The sequence below is a fragment of the Tinamus guttatus genome, unplaced genomic scaffold, assembly GCF_059628265.1.
Source record: "Tinamus guttatus ecotype Peru unplaced genomic scaffold, ASM5962826v1 Tinamus_guttatus_pri_ptg000451l, whole genome shotgun sequence".
NCBI classification, from domain to species: domain Eukaryota; kingdom Metazoa; phylum Chordata; class Aves; order Tinamiformes; family Tinamidae; genus Tinamus; species Tinamus guttatus.
The window spans coordinates 2,263,068-2,290,252 of NW_028288985.1; the positions used below are offsets into that span (position 1 = coordinate 2,263,068).

A 27,185-nucleotide genomic window follows, 5' to 3' on the forward strand; every position below is an offset into this window, starting at 1 on the left:
AGGGATGTAGATCAGTCTGTGTGGCCATTGAGCGAGTTGAAAGAAGAAAGAACCTGAAAAAATGATAAGTGCAATCATTTAATTTGTGACCTACTTTTGATATGTCAACCTTATCGTTTTCTCTTTCGATTAGAAATGGTGAAATATTAAAAAAAAAATCCTTTGGGGTGGGTGAATTATTTATGTGATGAACTGAGTAGATGGTCTCTGGAATTTCTCTATGTTTCTCTATGCACTCCGTTTGTCTGACATGGAGTGTTAAGGAAATTTTCTTGTTGGATTTTTCTCTAGCATTAGCTGCACATACAGCTCTACAGGGGAGGAGCTTTCCCTGCAGTGCTTGGGAAAAGAAAGAGGAGCTCAGCCTTAAAAGAGTATTTTAAAAAAGTAAAAAAAAAAGAAAGTATATGTCACAGCAAAATCTCAGCAATAAGATTAGTTCAGAGTGATTACAAAGTCTGTTATTTGAAAGAAAGATTAAAGATTCTTTTGGCCTTTCTAAAATTACAAAACAAGGAGACTTAGTAATGGCTAAATCTCTATAGATGGTCATTGCATTACCTGGTTTCCAAGTCTGCACTGTTAGATTTTTCACTCTTATGAGATGGGATGCACATTACAAGAATGGACTCTCTTCTTCACGCTCTTTTAGCTTTCGGCCAACTATCAGTTGGGCCTTTGCATGTATCTTCCAGGAACTTAATGTATATACCCTGCCTTGATACCAGGACCTGAGGTAGTTTGCCAGTAACGTTTTTTTTAAAGCAATAAAGTGTAGAGTGATTGTTTCATGAAGAAAAAACGGGTCTGTTGGGTTAGAATTGGTGAGAAGAACTGATAGGGCAATCCAACTTGTAATGCAACCACCTCAGGAGAGCAGATAGAGGAACAAGGTGCAGCTGCAGAGAATAAAGATGGCCATTTTTCCTGCAAGTCTGGTTGCCCATCTGAGAGCCCTGTGGAAGTGCTCTTCAAGCTGTGAAGCCTGTGATTTTTCTGCATGTGTAGAGGGATTTGTGACACACAATTGTGAGATCTACTCTTTTAATGCAGTAAGTAGTTAAAATTCTAGATTTCATAGCTGAAAATTTGAATTCTAGATTTCATAGCTGGAAATATAAATTCAATATGTTGACCTACTCTGGAGTAACTGGGATACAGTGCTGGGTAGCAGTTGTTTTGAGGGATGGTGGCATAAAAACCTCACGGTACCATCTTAACTATTCAAAACTACCCTTGATGGAACTTCTAACCTGAAGTGCTGCTCATTTTATAGCACGAAGCATGAGAGTCCTTACACATTTTATCTTAGTTAGCATAAAAATGTAATTCTCCTGCAAGTGAAGAGCTGACACATACCAGAGGTAAAATGGTGTATTAATAAAGGTAGCAAAAAATAAAACACAGTATTACGCCAAAAACTGTCTTATAGTAGCCTGTTACATCACAGAGAGCTCACAGTGAAAGAGTTTTATTTGTTCTCCCATTTTGTTTTATGGGAATACTTAGTTATTCCTGCACACTTGAACCATCTTTCTAAAGTTTGCAGAAGGTGTTATGCCTTGTAATGAAAAGGGAGAGAGGAGAGAGAGAGAGAAAAAAAAAAAAACACAGCAAAACAGGTAGTGCACTGACTGGAAGTTAATATGCAAGAGAAGGTATCCCATTTGTAATATTGTATGTCAGAATTGGTTTGGATTTCCAACGCAATTAAAACCTCAAACTTTTCAGTTTCCCAATTCTGTGGGCCTTGCTGCATTCTGGTGTGTGATTGAATTGCATCCTCCTGGCATGACATTTAACTTTCCTTTTTTTTAGTTTTGTGATTACTTCTGTTTTTCATGGTTACATTCCCCTATCCCTTTCACCCCTCCCTTTTAGTATCCAATTATTCTTTTTAGTTTGTCTCCTCACAAGCTATATAAGCTATGTTTCTATCAAACATAGGATGGAGGAAACCTGCAGAAAAACAGGCACATGAAGATTGAAAAATACTTCCAAATAATTTTGCTCCATAATTGAAATATTTCTCAGCAACCATTCATTTAATTTGTCTCTACCTCATTTTTTCTGTTGACCTTTTAGGTCCTATAGATAAAAGCATTGTCCAATGGCTTTATCCTCATATTTTTATGAAATTCTGTCCTGTTAGAGTTTTCCTTTTAAGGGAAAGCAAGCTTGAGGATAATAAAGATGCCAAGCTAATAGTAGGGAAGCAATTACATTTGAAAAGGCTTTTTTTAGACTAAATTTTAAAAATCATCTTTTCATCCTGCTGAAACCATGCATTAAGTAATACTTTGATTAGAAATTTTGAGAAAAAATCAGATGGCATATGATGTATTTTTTTTTTCTTTTTCATATGTTATTTGTAGTCTATCACGTAAGTGAACTGCAGTTAATATGAAATCATGAGGAATTAGGTTGTACTGTATAATGCAATACTGTTTGAGCTATGAGTGCACTCTGGATTTTTCTGTTGTCCTGTTCTCTGCTGCTGATTGTCTGTTGCAGATGGACAGAAGGAAAGTATCACAAGAATTTTAAATCCTTTCCAGTTCACTTTCTGTGTAGGCATTTACTCATAAAGCCCTGTATCATGCTGCATTTTTCAGGTCTTACAATGTCACAGACTTATAAAGGTAGTCTTGCGAAGTTCATAATTAGATGCTTTTTAATTTTGATCTGAATTTAAGAACAGAGGCTTGCCAATTATGACTTTGCAAAATTAGATGCTCTTATTTGATACCATGCTCACAACTCTTGCTCAGAACTAATGTAATTATTTGTCTAAAGAAGGGCATATACAAAAGATTTATTTTGATTCCCTTTCCTCTGGGCTCTATGCTAACACGTTAGTAGGCCTTCAATTAAAACAAACCAAAATCTTCCAAATACTCTGCTTATTTATCCTTCACATTTTTAGGGATAAATAAAGTCTCTAGCAGTCTAAAACATTTTATCTGAGATAGAAAGTTAGTAGCTGAGATTTAAAGGTTTTATATTTTAAATACTAAAATGAAATAGCCATAGGAATGCAAACAGCAATAGCAATTTAAATAGTGTAAGAACAAGGATATTGTTTATCTTTTCAAAGTGTATTTCCAGTGTCAGCAGTTTACAAGTAAGAAAGTTTTAAGTGGCTTATGTTTTAAACTCAGATACTATCATAAACTGCTGTATTATTTTTTTAATGAACTTGAATGAAGATATTGATTGAGATTGATGAAGGTGAGATTGATGAAGCTTTAAAACATATTTTTATCAGACAATATTAAGAAATACGAGGCAGTGTTGGAACATGATTTCCTTTTTGCTACTAAAGTGAGTCATTTGACCCATTGCTTTAAAGATTCCATTTATTTTTTAAACATATGAAGCATGTTCTGATTTGAGTGGTGGTTCTGAAAGATGGAATGAACTTGGGTTTTAGTAGATGGTATTTACCAGTATTTATCTGATGGCAAAGCAGACAAAGGCTTAGGAACTAGCATAGAGGATTTGACTTCTCACGTTCTTTCCTTGTCCTGATGATATTCCACATGAAACATGAGAATTTCTTATACTTTACAGTGTGTTGGGGAAGTAAGTGATGTTCAGGTTTAGAAATGGGTTTCTAAATGTTTATTTTTCTTCTCCTGTTGTCAGTAGCATCTCTGCTTTTCAGCAATGAAAGTGGTACTGTGCATCAGCTTCTCTAAACTGTCTAAAAAACCCAACCAACCAACTAAAGCCCTTGTGCTTGTTTAGGAATCTATGGGTTGGTTTGTTTTTACTATGTCATCCTCTGCTACAAAAGCTCAGTGCTTCGAAACGCAGATGACGTTAGTATTCTTTAAATCCAGTGAGAGGGCAGAGGAGAGGCCGCCGCCAGCGCGTTGCCCGGGTGCGCATCGCAACGCGGTCGTGTCTTGGCGCGGAGCTGCTGCCTGAGGCGAGGGGCCGGCGTGGGTGCGAGTAGCAGCAGAGACGTCCCGTGGGTTAACAGAGCTGTGTGGTTGGGGGGTACTAAGAATGTTACTGCGTTGTGGGGCCAGAGTTCCCTTACAGATCTCCCACTGCCTGATTATTGCGAGCAGAGGGATATAAATACATCCCCCTTTTCTAGAGATGACTAAAGAATGAGGATGTGACATGGATAAATACAGCAGACATGTAGATACACAAGTAACTAAATGCAAGACTTTGGGGTTTTTTTGGTAGAAAATGACTATGTAAATTTTATTAAAAGAGGTCAGGATGATATATTACTGTATAAAGTTTTGAGACATAGAAAAGACAGAGGTGTCTAATGGTAATGACCTTAATACTAATGAAAAGTATTTGTAGTAATTTTTAGTAGCCTCTTTTAAAAATGAAGTCTCTGAAGCAGTAAAACTTTCATAACAACAACAGAAATATTGAATGAAAGATTAGAGAAACTCCTCCAATTTTGCTTCCTAGAATTGTTAATTGATTACAGGATTTACATATGCTATTTTTTCAGGGTGAATTTTCCTTATCTAGCAGTTTATTTCAGTATATTGTGAATAGTATTGCTAATTAAAATTTATCATCAAAATTATTTTGCCTTTAATGCAAATATTCTGGTGTAACAGAAACCAAGTTGATATTTACAAGCCTTACTGAAACAGTAATTTAAAAGAGCACTGCTGTATGATTTTATCGCTATAAGCAAGCCTATAGAATTCACTTGATACTAAGTCCCATGATGTTCTTCTGAAAAATGCATTAGATGCATTTCTTCACACCTCTTCCCAGGTGTTTTTAGGTGGATTCAGAGCTCTTAGAAGGTTCCTTTTGGCAACTTCGAGAAAGAAGGTTTAATGTCATTCACAGAAATAAAGACATAAGATTTCTGTCTGTGTTGTGATAGAAAGTGATTGGCAGGGTTTTACTGGAGGACTTCTTCAGTGGAGGTTTTGTACCCATCTTGAGTTTCTTTGAAAGAAAGGTGATTCTTCCAAACCTGAAGTATTCTACTTTATTTTTCTGGGTGTTTGAGATGTCTGTAAGATGCCCTTACAGTATTTGGAAAGGCCCTTAGGTGCTAGAGTGGTATGAAGATCCTTGAACACATCCGTCTTCCTGTAGCCCTTGAGGCAGCAGCTGGTTTTGACCACAACCTCCTGGCACAGACTGTTGTTCCCAGGTGGCAGTCATTATTTGAGGTGGTCATGAAATTATCATACAAATGATATTTCAGTAAAAACAAAAGCAGACAGATAATGCTGTGGTAAATATTTTTCAAGGGATTTTAATAAGTGCTTGGATTTCAGGGAGACAGTGAGGCAGTTGAAAGGTTTTATTTCGTCTTGTAGATTACTTGTGTGTCCCAAATATTCTCCAAGCAGGAGAAATCAGCAGCTTAATGATTATTTTCATGTTTTCTCCTTTTCTCCAAAGGAGAAACTTTGGCGGGCTTTCATTCTACATATCGAGGACTCCCAATTCCATGCTTTAAAATGAGGACTAGATCTTCTCACAGAAGTGTGAAGTGATATATATATATATATATATATATAAATATATTAATAGATCCATATCTGATATTGGCAAACTGTTAGGCTGCTTTTAGTGCTCTCTTTTTCTTGGCACCATTTCTCTTCAGCAATCTATAGGTTTGATTTTTAAAATCACATATCCCCATGATAATCACCTGGCCTTTAAGCTCCCAGTTTTCAGTAGCAGCTTCTTCATTAATATTTGAAGCATATGATTTTTTGCTTGTTATCAGCAATATCCCGGGAGACAGCAAGAAAGACTGTGTAGGAGGGCATTTTAAAAGCTTATCTTTAAAACCGTACTGTTTTGTGATTTAAGAATTAAATATGGATTAACAAATGGAGAACTGACACTGTCTGGGGAATCAAAACTGGATGTAGAGGGGGGGAAAAAGAGCGCATGACTCAACAAATTGCTTTATCACAATAAACTAAAGCTATGGGTGCAAATATGCTGCGTGAGTAAAATAGAACTGTTCAAAATATTTGACAGATATTACCTAACTAACTGCAATCAACTAAATGAAGAAAAAAAACTTATTTTCACAAAATAAGCCTGTATAACAAGTGGAACCAAACAGATAAAATAAGATCTTCTCAAATTATGCATATGTTATTTTCATTTTATTTATTACAGAGGACATTCACTGTCCTGATAAAGGACACGATTGTCTTTTAGAAGGAGCTGCTGCTTTTGAAACTCTCCCTTCCCCCTGCTAGGTGCAAGGCAAGGCTCCATTCAGAGGCAGCAGCTGCAGAGCCCTTCGTGCACTGCGAACATCCAGGGGAAATGCTCCCATGATGACAGCTGCCTTCACAACTAATCCCTCTGCTAGGAAGGTTAAGGGCACGTGTGCAGATTTTGTTTGGCATTTGTTAGCTACTGTGGAGGAAAGTCTCAGTGACTTTAGTGCCACCAAGACCGAGTATGGAGCAGTGCCGGAGCTGCTGTGGGTGCACAGTGTGGTGCTGCTTTGCTAGTCTCAGAGGAGGCATCTCAGAGTTACCTAAACCTTGCTTGTGCAAGGTGGCCAAGACAGCAGGTCAGACTCGGGTTGTTTCTGTGTTTTTTGCCACGGGAAGAGAGCAAACCTGTTTAAAGGACAGCGCCTTATGCTCCTGATAATTGCTGTGTTGCCTGTACAAAACACAATGCTTTAGCACGAATGTGTTCAGAACCCCTCACCAGTTTGGCAGGACTTGTGGGGTAAAGGAAGTATATTTTGGCACAATCAAATGCCTAAATGTGTCTGTATATGACCTGCCAGAGACAAAGAAGATACCACTGCTGTGGAGACATCATCTGCTCTAATCTGTATAATCACTGCATCTGAACAAACGTTTTGCAACAATTTTTAAAAAAGCAGAAAATGTATGAGAATGAATGTCAGTGCAGTACTGGTTGTGAACAATTATGAACGAGTTTCTAGCCCTGAAGCCTTTTGGGATGTAGTATCTCTAATACATTCAAGTGCTAGTGCCTTATGTTACATTTTATCCAAGACAGGTATCTCCATTATCTACAAAGCAAGCTGATGTAATCCATTCAGTAGTGACCTGGGCTTTGCTGAAGTAGCATCCGTTATCCTCAATTTAGCCATCTAAGTAATCCCAGCCCTCCTCTGCAGATCACAACCTTGCTATGAGCAGCTGCAGAAATGACAACAGCAAACTTGAATAGGCTCTCCAGGCTATGCAAGGCTGAAGCACTATCATTCTCTGGATGGCAAACTGCCTTTAAATTCTTTTTGAGTGATATTTAAAGATACCAGTTGTACAGTCTCAATATTCAAAGATTTGTTATGCCGAAAACTATTCTGCTGCTAAGGTAAGAACCCCTTTTCCAAATATATATAAATTGTTGTGTGTTCCTGCATGAGTGAAGGAAGATTTGGTAGGATTAGCAAATGGCTATAACGACTTGTCTTGATTTTTAATATCCAAAGTTTGAAAATGCTATACAAGTGTTGTAACACAAAAACGTGAGTCAGGGAATTAACTGATGTGTGTGTCAATTTCAACAAATAGAATTTTAAACAGAAAACACAGTGCTTCAATATTCTCTTCAGCAATCCTGTTTCCAGGCTAAAGAGTCCTAGTCATGCGGCAGATGCGTGTGCGGCAGCGGATCCGATCCCTAGACTGCCCTGCTGTGGGCAGGCTGTTGCCTCCATGTACTTCCTGCCCTTGAAGTTTTACTGCTCGCTACTCTCTTAGATTTTTAGGCAGTGTAAAAGGCCCCAGAGTATACGTAGCTGTATGGCTGACTTTCACCTTATGCTTGGTTTATTCTGAGAAAAATCATAGTCCCCAAAGGATTTGGCATATTTTTGTTGTGTAACTAGGATGTAACTGCTGCTGTTTTACCTGAGAGAGCACTGCTGGCATGAAATCTGTGCTGCCTTCCAAGAGGCTGCTGCAAACTTCTGTGCTTCTATAATGTTTTGTTACAGAACCCCATTAAATTGAACTGATTATCCTCTGGCAGGATTGGGAGGAGAGGGCGTTGCAGTGCTGCTATGATGATTTTATTGAACTACATTGCATTTTTAGTAGTCATTTCAGAGAAGATTATTAAAAGACAATATTGAACATTCAGAGCCTTACTGCAGTGTAAATGGGATGAGGACTATGGGATAGAGTAGAAGAGAAACAAGGTCTCTAAAAATTTTTGTTTCTATTTTTATATCCCCCCTCCAACAGATAGGAATATATCCTATTTAAATTTATCTTTTTTAAACAAATTTACAAGATTTTGAGTTCCAGAAAGCAGTGGACACTGTTACTTGTCTGCAGAGCTTGCATGCAAGGTTTTGAGAGAAAATAGATTACAGCAAGACTGGGGACTGACCAGAAACCTAAAGGCACCTAATGGGAAAATTATCTTTTGATAGTTCTAGGCAGTCTAGTTGTCATCTAACCATCACATCTCCAGAGATGGCTTGATTTTAAGACTTTGCAGAATGTTGTATGTGCATCAGAGCTTTATTCATTTTCACCAAAATGCTAAGAAATATTAATGTAGTAACCAATGCCGATTTGCTAGTGAAATGCTTCATGAAATTATCTGCCGATAAAATTACACCTTATGTACTTCTCTCTGTTACAATCTCCTTTCTGTAGGGACTGATCCCCTTATTGTAGGAGGTACAGTTCTAGAGAACTTCAGGTTTAGCACCTTATGAAAAGAATTATATAGAGCGTTAGTTAAACTTGGAAACTGGGAAGCAAAATAGCACAGGCTGATTAGAGTTCCTCAGAAGAAGGGTTTTGATGGTTGCTGGCACCTGCAGAAGAGAGACCTTCATCTCATTTGTTGTACATAGGAATGATAAGCAAATAACGTCTGCCTTGGTTTGGCTAAGATGCAGTGAATTGGAGGTTGAACAAGTTATGCTCCTTTTTTTTTTTTTTCTTTTCCTTTTTTTTTTTTTTTTCCCCCTTTCTTCTTCAGGAAGTATAAATACCTTTTCTTTCTCCCTTCTATAATCATCATTGCTCCCTGTTGTGCTCTCCTGTTTTCTTTTGTTTCCTGCCAAAGTGTTAGTTGGTATTTCTAGCAAAGATAGTTGAATGCCATATTCTGTTTGCTTTTGGGTGCTTAACTCTGTAGTTCTCTACTCTGGTCCTGTGCCTTGCTCTTCTGTACCCAGAATGTTGCAAATGCAGATCTCTTTTGTTCTGGAAAAATAAGAAAACAAGTTTCATTCCAAAAGTATCCTTTTTTAAAAAAAAAAATAAAAAATAAAAATAAAAAGGCAAAAATCTAATCTTCCCTCCCTCCCTTTCCACCTAGATTTCTCTATTTTTTTTTCATTACTATACTCTAGATTTCTCATTCTTTGAAGAATTGACAAGTCTTTATTTGCCCTGAGAGATATATAACAACCAGGCAAGTACCATTAACTGAGAGAAGGCTAAAATACTATGTTACCTCTCCAAGAAAAAATGAATTGGGAACATGGGAACACTCCAATTTGTAGTTAGAAAAGCTTTGTCATTAGAGATCATTTTGTGCTTGCAATTTATAATGATTCACTATCCAGAGGTGGCATCATTACTACTAGGGGGGAAGTATCCCAGCAAGAGCAACACAGCACCAAGCAGGCTCCTAAATTACAACGTGGAATTCCAAGAGGCAGTTCAGACAAAAAAAAAACATGTCATAGAGCATGCGACTCCTTAGTGTATGTGAAGGTTGCAGGAAATTGCTTTTTGCAAGGGAGCCAAATCAGCCTTGGAAGTTATTGTTCATGAGCAGTGTTGCAGTCAGGCATTTTAGGAAGCAAACAAGTAACTGGAGATTAGGAACAGGGGAGACTAGCTGTTCCCTGCCCACATTTGCTCTGTGCTGGGAGGTGACGAGCATCCAGCCTGGAAGTTTTTATGGCAGGTAACATCTCTGTTTATCATTTGACTTTATGGCACAGAATCTCAGATACATACATTCAGATTTTGAATATACCTTGGTCTTAGCACTTACTACAGGAGACTAGAAAAAGTTTTAGCGGTTGGTTTGTTCCTTACTTTGTTCACTGAAACTCAGTCTCCTTTTAAATTTGAATCCTATGGTCACTTCTTTTTTTAAGAAGGTAACATTTCTGGGTTACCTTCTCTTTTCTGCTACCAACTGGATGTATTAAAGAAGATATTTCTACCCACTTAGAGCTCTTTGGGGCCAGAAGCTTCATAGCACATAGCATCAGAAATGCTTTTGTAAATGACTATTTTGTTTTATTCTCATTGCAAATTTCAGTTTTGGACTTCAAATTTGCCAATTTTAAGGATTTATGAACCAGCTGCAAGATTGAGATACTTAAGTAGTGTTTTGTGTTGAGCATAGTTCTAATTTGTTTCAGTGTTTGGCTGTACATTATGCTTTTAAACATGGTATTTTTGGTACTTTGTTGTTGTCTGTTATCACAGCCAGAGATCTTAACCGCCTACAGTTGTTCCTAAACGAGCTGTGTTTTATGAAGTGTTCTGACACCATTTCCGAGAACTTTGTCTTTACTATTTTTATGCACAGCAAAGTCGGTCTTAGTTTGGCTAAATCGGACACCTGAAGGAGGGAAGACTCTCTTTGGGTTTACACTGTATCAGATCATACGTTATTTTGCAGATATCCAATGGATCGGGAGATGGGTCCAGGCCTTCTTTTCCAATTTTTAGTTGATTCCTTTCAGTATAAGCCTTTTGTCTGAATTTGGGAGTTCCTTTTTAATATTTGGAAATAGGCGTTTCTTGTTAGAAACAAGTATAGAGCAATATTTGAAAAACAATGCTGTTTAGCCAGGAATATAGTTGTTCAGACTCCGGTTTCATCTAAAGCTCCTTTGGGGTATAAACTGTCTCTTTTTCCAGGCTTTTATAGAGCACTTTTGAACTTGGGTCATTTAAGCACTATTGTAATAAAAGTTGTAACAGTGAGGACATTTAAAATGTTTGAAGCAAAGTGGAGCAGTTATTTTATATGTTTTTTTCTAAGTGTCTACACTGCATGGCTCAAATGTAACTTTTTTAGTACAGATTTTGGGAAAGCAGTATATTGTAACTGCAAGTAGTTAACTAGTCTCTTCTCAACTGCTTTAGAGCATTTCAGAGTGAAAAAAACATGAATTCTTGAAAACAATGGATGTTGATAGAATAGGAGACATTGCAAGTTTGTCCACATTTTCTCTATTTCCCACCCAGCAAATATTTTCTAAATCTTTCAATGAAGTATGGTCTTAAATCATTCTTAAAACTTCATTTAGTCTTCTTGTTGTGATTTTTATATATTGCTGGAGTCTAATGGTCATAATAAAAGACATTTTTTGAGGTTATAAAACATACAAGGAATGTCAGAACAAATCTATGATACAAAAGAATTAAGTATTGATGGTTATTATGTGCTCAGAAGTATTGGACTTTTGTCCCGGTTTAAATCTTCCATTGCTTGATTATGATGAAACATGAAAAAAGGGACTCAATTTTACAAAAATGAAATCTTACAATGGTTCAGTAGAATCTCTCTGTACAGAGGTTTCTAAATTAGGCTTGTTGAGTGTCCACAAGAATACAGTTTTTTGCGTAAGTCATCACGGTTTCAATGTTTAATAAATGGGTGTGCATTTTCTTTTCACAGTTGAATACTGATACTGTGGAGTATGATAATTAAATATATTTAATTTAAAGCTAGCCAATCTATACACCAGTGCAGCTGTAAACTTGTTTTTAATGCTATATCCAAAATCCTCTTCATAATGAGGATATTAAATATTTAAAGTGAAGAGTAAAGAGCCTGGTAGTAGCCTCCTGACTCCTTAGAGCTTGTTTGGGTGAGAATAAATTATTTTCATTCATGCTGACCATAAAGCCAGAAATATTTTGAACAGGCTGCTTACCAAAGGACAGAGAGCAAGTATGTCTTTCCCAATTGCTTTGAAAAAAATGAGTGTCCCAGTAGGAACTGAGTTTGTTTTTCTTCTTTTTATTTTTTGTTTTCGATTTAATGCCAAAAAAAAACAAAAAATGAGAATTCCTACATAACCCCCATGCACATGTACCAAAGAATTACTTTAACTCTCTCCATCACACACAACCTTGTAAGGATTTTTTTCCCTTTTTTTTTTTTTTTCCTGTAAAACAAATGCGTGAGTTAATATATTAACTTTATTGATTGTTTTTAGAAGACCTTGTGGGTTTTGTGTGAATTGTGTGAATAACTCCTGCAACGATAATTGACTGTGTGGAAGAAAACTTAGAAGCTTGATTATATTTCAAGAATATGAAGTAATATTTATTTTAGTGGTTTCTTTATGGTGTAATTTAGCTTTTTCATGGAAATATCCAGAATAAGGAGTATGAGTCTTCACACAGGGTGAATACTGATTTCTTTCCTCTCAGTCTTCAGAATTACTGATGCTGTTTTCTCCTCCTTTTTAATAGAAAATACCTCTTCCATAGAATATCCAAGTTTTTTTTTTCTTTAAAAAAAGTCATTGTAACTGATTTTAGACACAGAGTGTATAAATATATGCTAGTACAACAAAGCCAAAAATTTACTTTGTGCCCTTGCCGTATATTAGTCTTTTACACTTAGATTTTCCTTCCCCCTTAGGCAATCCCAAACTTACCTGAGCTGTTTAACTTACTGTGTATTCCCCCGGTGAAGCATGTGGTTTACTTTTCATTAATTTAATGGAAGTTTTCGGGGCCGGGCTTCCCCGAGTGCAGCGTGCAGTGAGTGGCCAAGGTGCGGCCTGGCTCTCCCGAGGAAGTTGGCAGTTTTGCGTGAGGAACTGCTCAGCTGCCGGGTGGGCAGCAGCACACGGGCAGCCGCAGCCTCGGCGGGCAGGAGGAGCGGAGCTCCCCTGTGGATGAGGGGGCTGAGGAGCAGGGAATGTGTGCAGGACCGAGGCGGGACAGGGAGCCCCTGACGGATTCAGCTGCTGCTGCTGTTTGGTACAAAAGTGAACAAATGTCAGGTCTTGTAATTGCGCTGTTACCAGGTTTGTAGGTGTGACAAATCCATACGGGGGGCAAAAAGTCTTCAAAAGCAATTCCCTGCTTTTCCCCCAAGACGAAGCCATATAAGCCCATTGCTTTGTGCTGTTCAAATTTGAATAAACATCCAGGAGGCAGCTTTCAACGACTGCTGATTTTAAAGTAACATATTAATCAAATTAATTGAGAGCTCCTTTGAATAATTAGAAACAGCAGAGAGAACTTTCTGAAGCAATGTTTTGAATATTACTGAAAGTGATTCTATAAAGGAGAGTGTCTTTGTTGAGAAATATCTGGAAAAAAAAAATCTCTCTTTTGCTACCTGATAATCCAATTAAGTAGTGATAAGAAAAATAGCTCTTGGAGAATTTCGGGGAACCAGAATAATACACTCAGTGTTGTACTAGAATCAAAATACCATATAATCATGGGTATCCATGGATACTGAAGCAACACTTTGATTACTAGATACATCCATTACCCTTAAATACTGGAGTTAGGTGTTTAATGCCCTGAACAATTTAATGCATGACTGCTTGAACTCGCTCAAAGAAATTCTCCTGAGGTTTGGCTTTCAGAGGCACAGCACATAATCTGTCAGCAGGGGAAAAGAAGGCAGTTAGGATATTTTTAAAACTTTCTTCTTCCAAGTTCTGGTTTGCTTTGCAACTGCTGCCACACAGATGGCTTAATTCAACTGTCTGTCCTCAAGCTGCCTGTGAACTGAAGCATTGCGTGATACATCCCAGTCTCCCTCCCACTTTGATGACATAAGACTTTTCACGGGAATCCCACTCATATGATAACCATTTATAGCGATTGTGCAGTTAAGATGCACTCCCCTCTGAATGGATCTTTATGTTGTTACTTTGCTGTACTAGACCTTTTATCACAGCAAGGTTAGTTATTTCATGGCACAGGACCCATCATGAGGTTGAAGTCGCAATTTCTTCACAACAGTTCTGACTTCTCTATTTGTTTTGCAGAGCAGGAGTGGGAGCCATAGGACAAAGTCTGCTCTCTGCAGAAACTGCTCAAGCTACTGGGGGCATCTGAGGAGAAGTGCGTGGGGACTGTGGTTTGAACAGGGCCTGTGTCCGCCTGCCTGAGTCCTGTTCCTTTCCATTGGCTGAAAGAACCCAGTCCTCTGCTAATGGGGGAAAAAAAAAACATTTTATTTAGAAGGAAAGAAAGGAAAGGTTCTTGGGTACAATAGTGGATGTGAACTTTGTAGGAAAGAAATAAAACGTGTATTTCTTTAAAGTGCTTTGATAATGAGCTCCTAGAGTATGATTGTTTATTAGAGTATGATTGTTTATAATGGTGAGTCTAGTGCTTTTGAGTCTGTGGACATCTTAAAAAGCAGGTTCTGAGGAACTGTTGTTCCAGTGCTCCCTTCCCACTGTGCTGTGGCTTGGAGCTGGCATTTGCACTATCTGTGCAATTTTAAGTAGTTTTGTGTTGTAAAATCGCCATGTGATTCAAAAGGTTGAAGTTTGACAAAATGTGAGGAAATACTTTTGCCTTTTTCATGCTTTGTAAAGACTGCTCTGTTTCTGCTAGTCTATCTTTCTGCTCTTTTGTATTCACAAAAATATCCTTTATGTAATCAAATCAACTTATTGGAATGTCTGGGTGAAGGTTCTCATAATGAAAAAAAATGTTGATAAGAATAGCAATCTGACATGTAATAGTCTTATGGGAAGAGGGAAAACAGGAAAGTATGTGTCCTTTACTGTCAGAAAAAGCATGGGTTTAGTTCATTGTTCCCAACAATAAATAAGCAAAGTGAAGCCTTCCTGTAAGGCAGCCTGATAAAAGTAAGGGTATATCCGAAGACAAGGGGTCTTTTTCAGTTTATCTCTGCTAGCCTGTTTTTCTCACTAGGCCCAAACCTCTGATCACCATTTACCATTCAGTCTCTCATCTCGCTTCAGGAGTGTTATGTTCTATTCCAGATTGAGGAGAACAAAAATTCCCGGCAAATACTAACTTGGGGGCAAAATGTGATTTCATGCTTCTTAAATCTGTTTGTGAGCGGAGATTAATTCTGTAGCTCTGGCTGGAAAGAGCGTGGGAGAGAACTTGAGCAAGGGCTGTAGGTTGCAGTCCCATCCCTTTGGTCTCAGCTCAGGAATTGCAGTGTCCATGCTGGAGCATTAGATCTGCTGTTGTACCGGGGTACCTTTTATCCTCCGGGTATGGTAGGTTTGGTCTCTTTTTCTGCACTGTTTATTATGACTGAGAAGCAGACTCATCTGCTTTTCATTGGGTGGAGGAGTTCTCAGGGAAAGGGCATAGGTAGAGCACTGTAGAGTATCAGGAGGCGATTGCTAGGGCAGGACACTAAGAAGTCTGGAATACAAGTTTAAAACCTCCCTAACAAAGAAGAGACCTGAACTTGGGTCTCACATTTTCGGATAAATGTTTTATCAGTAGCTAAGGGAGAAAAAACGGAATCTCCTCTTTTGTGAATGTAGCTTCTTGTTTTCTTCCCTGTACTAGTCCCAAACAGTGAATCTCTCTAACTCAGGTGGGTTGTTTGTTTTTTTTTTTTTGGGGGGGGGGGTTGCCTTTGTTTTGTTTTGTTTCAGGGAAAATTAATTTTATGACCTTCCATTAAGAGAAAAAAAATCAGCTTGGTGTATAACTTTTCAGTTTGGTAATCAAAAAAAAAAAAATCAGGTGTTTATACATATCTCTAACTGCCAACATGCTGAGTAACATAAAGATTAAATTTTCCCTGTATCCAGCTAACTAAAATTCCTCCAGCAGAATATGAGAAAGTAGTAGCCATTGTGAGAATCAAAGTGAACCTGAAGAAGGCTCTTTTTGCACAAGAATTAACTAGAAATGACATTCCTTGGGCAGAAAGTCTGCAAAAATGAGTCTCATTAGTGGCTTAATGCTCTTCAGAATAATCTTCTATTGAAATGAAATTTGGGGAAAAAATGTACTATATGTTTCCAAATAAAGTATCTGTCTTTTAGTACTCCTTGCAAGGATCCCTTGAGAAATGTTTATTCGGTAAGTTGTATCCTTGTGATAGTGCTAGAGCTTTTGTCTGCCTCCGCTCGCCTCATCGTGTCAGGTTAGGATACCTCTCTTCCCTAACCGTGGGCACACGCTGGAGTAAGAGCAGTGGCTGCTGCCAGCAGCGCTCCGTGCTGCGAGGTGTTGGGATCAGGCTCTAGTCCTGCACAGCCCCAGAGCTTGGGGCTTGTCTGGCTCTGCTCACTAGCCAGGTAAGTGACCAGGCTTTTAAACGCAGTTCATAGTACAGACAGGATTGTTCCACGTTGCAGTGCAGCTCATCATCTACCCATAGCCTTGCAAGCATAAATTGAATTTACAAATTCATTTTCATAGTAATAATTGTTTGTCTGTGTTTGCTCAGCCTTCTAGGTTGTTAGAGTAGGCTGGAGCTGTCAGCCCATCAAACTGGGCACTCAGAAGCCAACATTTGAGATGGTTTTTCTTATGCAGTCACTTCCTATTCTTGGCAAAGACCTCAGATCAGATGCCAGTTTTGAAAGAGTTGCCTTGCAATTGCCTTTTGAATAGGGATTCCCATCCCACATTCATGATAGCTGCTTAATTAGAACTTGTCTTGATGGGGGTCTGAACGAAAATGATTGTCATCATCTCAGCTTCCCCCAGTGTGTCCCTAAGGACTAAACAGGCTTGATGGTGAAGGGAGCGTGTGATGGTTCCTTTTGTCCTTCCCTGCTGCAGTGGTTGACTGAGGGTACACAGGATGCCTGTGATGTTCTAGCAAAGTCCAGAAATCACAGTGAATTCAGTACCTCGGCTATGAAAGCGCCTAGAAAAGGGAGCATACTGACAAGCACCTTGAAAAGCCTCAGCTTTTTAAAAACCTTGATACGTTTGAAATAAATGAAGTTGGGAATGAACAAATTTAGTTTTGTTATTTTTACTGGTTATATACAAGGTATTTATTGAGGTCAGACCTTTCTTGAAAAATAATTAGGTTCAGCATCTATTTGAGTAACAGGAAAAAAAAGCATGCACAACTTGACTGACAACTGACCCCACCAGTTTCAGCTGAAGTTTCACTTGTGTAATTGAAACGTTGCTCCTCCTGGACCCTCACCTCTCCTCCTGCTCAGCCCTGAAAGCTGCTCACCAAGAGCTTCCACCTGACCTGTGTCACTGGTCCCCTGGTGCAAAACATGGCCCAGTGGATCAGGACAGCTCTTCAGGTTTTTCACCAGAGAGGAAAAGGCCCAACTTGGCAAACAAACAAAATGCAAAGAAAAAAAAAAAAAAAGCTGATAATTTTGGTTGAAGAGTTTAGCATTTTAGCAGTTCTCTGTTTTCTCCAAGTACTGCCAGTGGCTGGTAATGTGGGGAATTTTAATGACTGGAGCAATTCAAAACAATTGACAAAAACAAGGCTGCCAAAGTGGCACAAACCATTAGGAAAACTAGAAGCTATAAAACCAAATAATTTCATGTTACCGTTTGAGGAAATGGTTTGTCATGTTGTCTTATCCTTTTCATAGATTACTGTGGTATTTTAATGGTTTACTTTTTGGACAAAGGAGCATCTGGAAAGATTGAACCTACTAGTTCTGCTTCTGATGTTCCATTCAAAAACGTTGTATTACTGCAAAAATGTTTGCTGGCAGCGAAGAATGATTAGAAAGATGCAAAAGACAGACACGTACACATAGCTTAAAAAAGATGCTGTTTCAAGAGTAGAGTGATACAGAGTTGACTTCTTTAGTCATTACTGTTGCGATCGCTTTAAAGAATTTTTTTTCCTTGCATTTCTCAAACACCATCTTTAAGTATTTGCTCCTTTTGTTCTCCCTCTCCCATTTTCCCAGCAGAAGCCAAAAGTATTTTAGCCTCGGAGCACAGTCATAAGAAATTCAAACTAGCCACCTTCTGGAATTCAGGGATTTCTGAGGGGTAAGAGAAGGGTTTTTCTATTCTGTGGATTTAGTTAGGATGTTTTCCTGTAACTGTTTGAATATCCAAGACAATATATCAATTGTAGCAAAGTCTACAAGCCCTTTTGGATAACAGTGAAAGACCAGAGAAGATACATTTATATAAATCTCCTGAATATACAGAAAGCTGGAATTGATTTTTCTGAAAATCATTTTGTACAAAGGTTGTATCTGCTCGCTATTGAGACAGTAGCATATACAGCATAGATGAAACCACTAACCTTGCTTGTCTTAATGCAGAGACTTTGACAAATGCAGCTGCTTGTTGTAGTGAGGAGCCGTTCAGTATATTTGAGTCATTTTGTTAGCCACTAGCATGTGCCAACATTTGTGAAAATTGTCAGAAGCCAAGTTCAGTTCTTGTTGTCTTAACTCTGTGCTTGGTTAATGGATGATGTTTTTTACCTGTAAGTTTTGCCAACATTTCTGGAGAAGGAATATGCATTAATGTTATTAACTGCAGGTATTCTCCAAGGTGATATGTTTGTATAATTCTTATTGATGCTGCTGAGAGACGCAATATGCATCAAAGGAAGAATAAATTATGTCTCTTAAACATTTCCATTAAGTTTTCCATTTCATATTTTGCCGATGTCATTAGTGCAAGAAAGAATCAGTCTTAATGATGCAGCTGCGTGCTCGTGTACAGAGAGGGGCCATGTTTGAGCTTTGAGAACGCTGCATTTCTTTCTCCAAGCATAGCGGAAGAGCAGGCCTCAGCTGCCTGACTTGCAAATACTGTGTGTTAAGCAGAACAAGGTAAGGACATGTGTTGTCTGCTTGCAGAGTTGCTTGAGTGCTGCACCCCATAATTCTTGTAGTTCAAATCTCTTACGTGTCCCCTGCATCCTGTATAATAGGCTTTACATTTGGTTACAGGTTTTCTATTATTTGCCTGCTCTCTTCATTCACTAGAGAGAGGTAATATAGCAAATAATGGGAACCTCTTTGTAACCAATTGATAAAAATCCTAGTACTCTTGGTGAAAGCGACCCACGAGATGACTCACAGGCTCCTGGATGCTGCTTCATTTACGCGCTGTCAGGGCTCTTGGCGTGCAGAGAAGCTGCAGCAGAATCAGTTTGAAACAAGAGCTCAGAAGCTCCCATTAATTGTTATGGCAGTTTGTACCTACTTGGAGCATTTGCCCGTTCCCCAATCAGCCAAGGGTAATGTATTACTGCAGAAGTCCTATGACAAATTTCTTAATTTGCAAGTTTCACATTTTTATTGTTTAATTCCCTTGGAGGTTTTTACCTCAGGAGCACAGTGAATTAACTTGACAGTTTAAATAACTGTACATGTGTTTCCTTCTGTTGTAAGAACACAAGATGGGTACACGAGAGTTAAACTTACTCTGTGTATTTAATCTGGACAATATATGCCAAATTCCTTGGGCATTTATTGTTAGGAAATGAAAAATGACAGGTGCCCCTGCCTGTAATGAAGCTCTTCTCGGAGGCTGAAATGCTTTGGAGCAAGCTCATAGGCTGGGGTGTAAACATACACCCCAGTCACATGAGTTTATCTGGTGACTGGGATCTATCACCTCCATGTTCCCCTAAGAACTTGTAGTCTGTTACATGCAGCTCTGTGTAGACTTGAGCAAAAATAAAGCAGACAAGGATATCCACTGTCCCTTTTGCTGACTGAGAACAAGTATTACGCAGTTTGTAATAGGGTAACCTTTTTCAGAGACACCAGTGAATTAAAATCTAAATATCTCCCAACATGTCTAAATTACATTGGCTGGGTCCTGGTCCTGTTGCACGTTATTCTTTGCCTTTCTTTTGTTGAGGCTTGATATGCTTTATATCTAGCTGTTTCTATTCGTAACGCTGCCTCAGAAATTGCTTTCCTAACGCTGAAGCGTCCTTTACCTAGCCCTCATCTTCTCACATTTACAGATGTTTTTAGTCAAGGATCTTCCCAGTCTAGCCTCTTTTCTGCCTCGTTTCTACTTAGCACTGGGAAATTCACTTCCTCCCCCTCTGCTTTCAGCCACCCCTTTGTGTTGGATTAGCAAAAGCTTTTCTCCCAATTGATATATATATATCAAAGTTCTCTGCTCTCCCCTAAACGGTGCTCACACTTTGGAGAAGCTTCCCCTGAAGATCTAGAGTCTTCACTGTTCTTGCACAGATCTTCAGCTGCAGTCTTGCGGTTGAGCCTGCAAAAAAACCTGCAGCAGTGTGGCTGCTGTTTTTTTGAAACTATTGATGCTGCAGTAATGTAAATGTGTTTGCCTGGCCATTGATATTTGCCATTTATTCATAATGCCTGCCATCTGTCAAGGTACACACACAGGTTAACAAGGTAGCCGGTCCCTTGGGAAAGCTGCGTCGCTGCCTCTGACTATAGCAACATTTCTCCATTTATCTTCAACAGTCATGTTAGCACAGTGTCTGTGGCACAAAAAGGCACAGAAATGTGGATTCCCAATTCCAAACTGTTTCATTCTTTTTTCCTGTTCCATGTTTCCTCTTTTCTTTAATAAGTCCTAGGGAAATGACATGCCTTTAACTTCTATGTTACCATAGAGGTGTTTTCCCTCACTGTTGAGAAGGTTTGACCACAATTGTCTCTTTCAAAGATGCTCAGTATGGCTGTAATCATTATAAACTGTAATAAGATTTTGGAATCTTCCATCCATGCAATACAGATTGACTGATCCACACCATAAGTATATTTGCTGTCAGGATAGGTTGTTGAAATAGCGCTGTTAACTAACTTAACAATTTTTTCAAGCACTTTAAAAGGTATATGCCACAACTACTTTTTAAATACTGATGTATTTTTTATAATAGTTTTATCATAACAGTGTAGTGGTTTGCTGTTGTTGTTTTTGTTTTTTGTTTTGTCTTTTTCTTTCCCCTTCATACTCCTGTATTTAAGAGTATGCTGTATTACTGCCATAGATTTCAGCTCTCAGGTCCATTTTGCTTCTGTTTTCTCTCTGTTCACCCCTTAAAATAATCTGCAGATTTAACCACCATGTGTTTTACCTAAGAAACCTATAAGCTTCCATATTTCCTTATGAAGTTCTTAAAGTTACTTTCTGGTGCAGTTCTTTGAAATAACAAGAAGTCGAGGAGTGTTGGTCTGGATCCTGTCAGCTGGTTTCTGGTCTTCAGAATTGCTCCTCTGACCCTCTCAGGAATGAGGTCTGCTTTTTTTTGGAGGGAGCGTTATGATGGATTGCAAAGGATACTTGCAGTAGCTTCAGAAATGTCTAAGCAATGGTTCTATCCAGCATGCAAAAACTCTGTGGTCTTTACACTGTAAAATGTATCCTTTTCTGTAACTGCATGTCAACATGGGAGCTTCTTGAAAGAATATCATAGCAGGAACATGCATATTTTCAAGTGACAAATCTGGCACTTTGCGCTAGTCTGTTCTTTTTTTTCTCCTTTTTTTCTCAATGAATTCTCCAAAGTTCCTAAGCCCTTATTTAATGATTTCTCTCATGGGAGATTCAAAGGAGCTTAGGTTGACTTGATAGAGTGCCAGGGAAGGCAGTGGTACTTCAAAGTAGCAGCTAATAACTTCAAACTCTCCTTAGCCTGTCCTTAGGCTTGCCAGGACAGAGAGATTTTTCATCCTGAGAAGCAAAAGGAGAGAGAGGCCGGTCTTCAAACGGGAAGCACTCGGTGGCAAACAGATAAATAAATCACTTTCCTGTCTGTTTTCTGTTGGGGCCTCTCTGCCTCTGGATGCCCTGTCTCTTGGGACAGCTCTGAAAACCAGAGCTGGCTGGTGGCTGTCTGCACCAAACAAAGTGTTCAGGGGAGGTGGGGTAATTGTTCATGAATTTGAGTTGATTTTTTCTAAGTTTGACTGGGGAAAATGAAAAGATGAAACATTTCAGACATATTAAATGTTTTCAACACATTAGCAGAAGGGAGTGTATGTTTAAAAATCAATATTATTTTCAGAGAAACTGGAAACTAGAAGATAGTATAATAATTGTAAAATTAAATGAAACATTTGTGTGAGTCAGAGAAAATCTTGGAGATTGTTTTTCAGTTTTATCTTTCCTTTTCTCCAGATTATTTTTTTCTGCCACAACTTTTTTTTTCTTTCCCAATGATTTTGTATCATCTAGCACCAACAAACCTAACCTGCTATCAGGCAGCCTCTGTGTCATCTTCTCTATGTCTAAAATAAGGAATAACGATACTGACCAGCTTTCTAAAGTGCTTAGAGATCTGCTGATGGGATGTGTTATTGGACAGAGATTTGTGTGTGTGTGTGTTAGATTTTAAAACCATTTACTTTGGTTTGAAAAAAAAAAAAGTTCAGTGTTTTTCCTCCAGGTCTTCATATCTATTTTGCCTTATTTTAGGAAGATTATGTTGTCCTTTGACAGATTGTGTGTACATGCACCACCTCCTCTGGAAATCCTTACCATAATGCACTTTTTCTATTTCCTCATTTAACTGTACTTTTTAATCTGTATTTTTAAAGCATATCTGTGAATATCTCCTTTGTCCTGCTGTCTTTTAATTAACTCATCCCCACTGCTGTTTTTATTATGCATCTCTAATACTCTAATTAACACTCTATGCAATATACTGAAGGAAGAAGTTAGTATCTAAGATGCAATAAAAGATGAAAGAGTTTATCACTGAGAAACAAAATAATAAAATCAAAAGTGTGTCTTCATCTTCCTTCAGTGATAAAGAAGTGCTACTGCTGATGTAATTTTGGTTATTTTTTTCTTAAACTAAATGTATGTTTTGTCTGTAAGATACAAAATATGTTAAAACTGCATTGTTCTGTGGTGTGGATGTGTTTATCTGTAATTACTGTATTGATACTACTTTTTAATAGTGCTTCTGTGCTTATGAGAAGGTTAGTTCACAGGCACTTCACCTCGAGGTCTCACTTGCTTGGGCAGCTCTACCCAGTTCCATGATGGGTCCTGGACTGAGTCAGGATTTTCATGAGCAATCTCTGTTTGCAAAGACTTCAGTTTCAGCTCATGTACTAATCCTGTTTCTGATGAGTTATTCCTGATTCAGTAGAGACATTTTCTCTCAATATCCTTCAACTTGTTAAATTAAAAAGAATCCCAACTCTTCACCATGATAATTAGTCTAATGTTTTGTCCTTGTCTTTTGCCTTTCAGCTTTTTTATTTTTTTTCTCCTTTCTAGTCAGTTGAAACTGGTTTTTATCTCTCTGCTGACTGGTTTGTTTGTTTTGTTTTTCTATGATGCTGTTTTTGCCCGTCTGTCTTATCCGTGACCCTACCTAGCCATGCATATTGTATGTGTCCTGATGAGAGGTGTATGTTTCCCAAAAAGAAAATTAGTTGTTAGAAAGCCTCGAGAGGCCTAGCATGAAGATTAACTGCTCCATAAGGATGATAATCAGATTTGAGTTTTCTTCCTCTTAGGCTCCCCTTCCAGTTCATGTTTATTTCCTACTATCCATTACTTACCATACTGTCCTTCAATGGTAATTTATAGACTTCTTTTCTTCTTTCTTAAACAGGTGGTCTCTGCATAGCTCAGTCCCTGAAAATCCCACAGGATCGCAAAGACAAGACCATCGACTTTGATAAAATTATCAAGCAGCTTCTAGAAACTCCCAATGCCAGGGCCATCGTTATTTTTGCCAACGATGAGGACATAAAGTAAGGATGATTGGGGAAATTAATTTATTTGTTTTGTAGATATACGTAAAAGAGAAAGCAAGTAAGAATACAACTAATTAGGTAGAAATACCTGTTGGTAAAAATACTGCAGGAACATGGAGTTTACCCTTTGTCACAGCAGCGAGGGAGTGCTGCGCACGTCTGATGAATGATTTCCCTGTGACTCCAAACCGCGTCATAAGATTACTCATGCGTTTGGTGGCAGACCTGACCTTCCTTCTCAAAGAGACATTATGCCTCTCCCTTCATCCTCATAATACTGTGTATTATTTATTAATACAGGCAGTTTTAGGACAAATAATGGCTACTAGTGATAAAATGGCTTGCATGTTCAAGGTTAAATCACACAGATACTATTTGATCTTAAAATAATAGCTTAAAACACTATGACTTTCATTTTTTTTCTGGCCTTTGTTACATCTTTTCTGTCTATAACTTTTAAAATAGCTTAGAATTTTGATTTGTATGTCAATATGAGTGGCTCAGTTATATAGAACAATGCTAACGAAGATAAGATAAAGTTTCAGTAAAGTCAATGGCAACATTTTAAGTTTTAGTGGAATCAGGATTTTATTCTTAGTATACAAAATGAATTAAACAAGAATCAATCTGTGCTGCATGGATCATGGCAACTATTGTGAGATTTGTGTGCTCTGTTAGTTACAGGAATATGCCTTTTCTGTTCATTCTGCAGTCTTGCAGCATGCTATTTTTACTAAGCAATTAAATACTTCAATTAAAATTGTGAACAAAATGTTCTTTTCTGCAGGCAAATCCTTGCAGCCGCTAAAAGGGCAGATCAAGTTGGTCATTTTCTATGGGTGGGCTCAGACACTTGGGGCTCCAAAGTGAGTCCATTAATTCAGCAAGAAGATGTTGCTGAGGGAGCAATCACCATTCTGCCCAAGAGAGCTACCATAGAGGGTAAGAGCTCTTTCTGGTTGTCTTTGTCACAGCTTCTCACTGCTTTTTGCCTGTTTTCATGAATCTCCAGTGATACAAAATTGATTGCTTATATATTCTGTTGTATTTTACATGAATAAATAAGTATAGATATGGTAAGATAAAATAAGTTTTCATCACCTGAGATTTTTCCCTTATGTCTTCCTGATCTGAAAGTATCCACAGTTGAAAACCCACCAGCAGTTATTTAGTAGAAGCATGATTTCAGAGCTTATATTAAGGTTTGCTAATAGCCCAAGACCCTTACCAACTCAAGTAAAATAAAGTGGTCTTAATGTATAATATGTGTACATAAGAAGGATTGGAAGAAAAAAATCTGTTGCAATTTATATGTCACTTGTAATATATTTACTACTGAAGAAGTAAAAATTCATTTTCAGTTGAGTAATGTCCCTATATTTTAATTTATATATCATTCAGATCAAACGTTACATGTATTTATTTATTTATTTTACACAAGTATATACGAATTTAGGCACATTTTATTTTCTTTACATAACTACTTTCTTTTTCATCCCTTCCTTTGTTATGCCCTTTGTCTGCATAGGTGCTTAACAATCCAAGTGGCTTCCTCCAGGGCAAACCAAACCTGATGATTAGAATCTGTTCTCCTTTAATATGAGAAGAAAACTTCTTTTTAAGGGAGACAAAAGTGTTGAAAAAGATCTCCTCTGCCAGTATGTGGCTTTATGTTCCTCATCTGTCTCTCCACAGAGTCTTTGGAACATATTTCATGCGTTAAAATAAGCTCTGGTGTCACAGGGAGATCACATAGTTGGATTCCTTGTTATTGTGTCTACACTACCACCCTATTAATTATTCTTCACAGAACTATAACATATTTCATCCTTTTATATTTTTGAAATATTGGAGACATTTTTGCATGTTATGTTTCCATAATGACATAAAGTTCTTAGAGAATTAACTGATTGTTTTTTCCTGAAAAATGGATGTTTTAATTATCCTCTCATACCATCTGTGTTCATCCTTGAGAGGGTTTCTGACCTAGAAACTGAGGGTCTACCAACAGTACATACACTGACATATAAAACTTTTGCTAGTTTACTTGTTTTAGAATATATTCCTTTTATATTACACAGTAAGCGCATTTGACATGAGGGGAAATATGTCATCTCCTTTTGGAAACATGGTGGTGACTGTAAACCTTCAAACTTTCATGATTTAAACATCAGCAAATTCAGTGCCTCTGCAAAGAAAAAATGTTTCCATTGAGCTCTCAGATGACTTCCTCAGTATCATCAGACAATCAGACCATTAATTAATATAAAATGCAACAACTTATAGATATGTAGATTTCATGACTATTTGAGTTTGTGATGCTTAAATTATATTTTGCCTCTGTATGTATATTCAAGAATTAATGCCCTGTGGACAGATACATATTTTGGGGTCCATGAGTTGTGTGCTGTTCTCAGAAAGGGGAAAACACTCAGCAAAAAAAAAAAAAAAAAAAAAAAAAGACAAAAAAACTCCAAACTTGTTATTAAAGGGGATGCGAAGGAAATATGTTCTAGACTAACAGTTATGATGTCAATAGCAAATGCTCCTGAATCCTTTGTAAACACTCAGAAAGGTTCAGGCTGGTTCTTACCTTTTTCAATCCCGTTCATCCATCCCTAATTACCATCTGTATTTGCCATCTGCCTAGTCCTATTAGAAGGAAAGAGATGGTTAAGAATGCAGAGCAAATTCCTGTTCTCCTGCACAGTGATTTTGATACTGTCCTCCTCATGCAGACTTCCTAGCACTATCCTAGGAACTGTTTTGCTCTGTAGGAAGTGTTTTTCCAGAACCACACATCTTTCAATCAACTTCCATTTCTAGTTCATCCGCTATGAGGAATTTTCAGTGAAATTTCTTACAGGAAGCAAGTAATCCTTACATATTAGCATCTTCTTGTCTTGTGAAGCTGTTCTCTTTATGGATTATCTGTCTTTCATGCACTTAGGCTCCTGTATTTTGTTTTGTTTTTCTGTTGTTATAATTTCATTTGGCTACAAATACAAGAGAACTGGAAATATGCATCTTAATGTCCTTCTTTTATCATCAAGCAGTGAACATCCATTTCTTAAAACTTACTAATGCATTTCTTTTGATGAATACATAAAATAATTAAGCCTTGATTATTTCTTCCTCCACCCTCACTTTAAATTGATGGATACAAACTCAGTTAGCACAAGTGGACTGTATTTTCCCTAAAGGAACAATTCTGGAGCAGTATCATAACCTGGCACAGTCTCCTCTTTATGTAGTGCTCTGCGACAAGGTTGCAGTTTGCCCCTACAGCTCACATCAGCTTAAACCCTGCTGAGGTTGGTGAGATTTAAGAATTGAACTAAAATAACTGTTACTCTACGGGTGAATGAGGAGGTTACCCTTATTTTGTTCCCTGAGACTATCTTAATTTTATTTCTTAATTTTTTGGTAGTACTTACTATGTATTAGAAAAAGTTTCCTAACAAACTTAATTGGAAACAGCTTGTTTAGCTACTAGTTCTAGGACTGTTGCTGATGATGGAATAATACCATACCATGATGTTCAATATGCAATTTCGCTAGCCTCTTCTCA

The 27,185-nt window shown here is 37.9% G+C and overlaps 1 protein-coding gene across 4 annotated transcripts in view; it reads left to right on the forward strand.

Moving 5' to 3' along the window:
* Positions 1 to 27,185, forward strand: part of GRM7 (glutamate metabotropic receptor 7) — a 283,339-nt gene that overhangs the window by 122,713 nt on the left and 133,441 nt on the right. For all 4 annotated transcript variants that reach the window (XM_088532061.1, XM_088532062.1, XM_088532059.1 and 1 more), the window contains exons 3-4: positions 23,470 to 23,611; positions 24,402 to 24,556. In XM_088532061.1, coding sequence (XP_088388187.1) covers positions 23,470 to 23,611; positions 24,402 to 24,556 — 297 coding nt within the window. The remainder of the gene's footprint in view (positions 1 to 23,469; positions 23,612 to 24,401; positions 24,557 to 27,185) is intronic.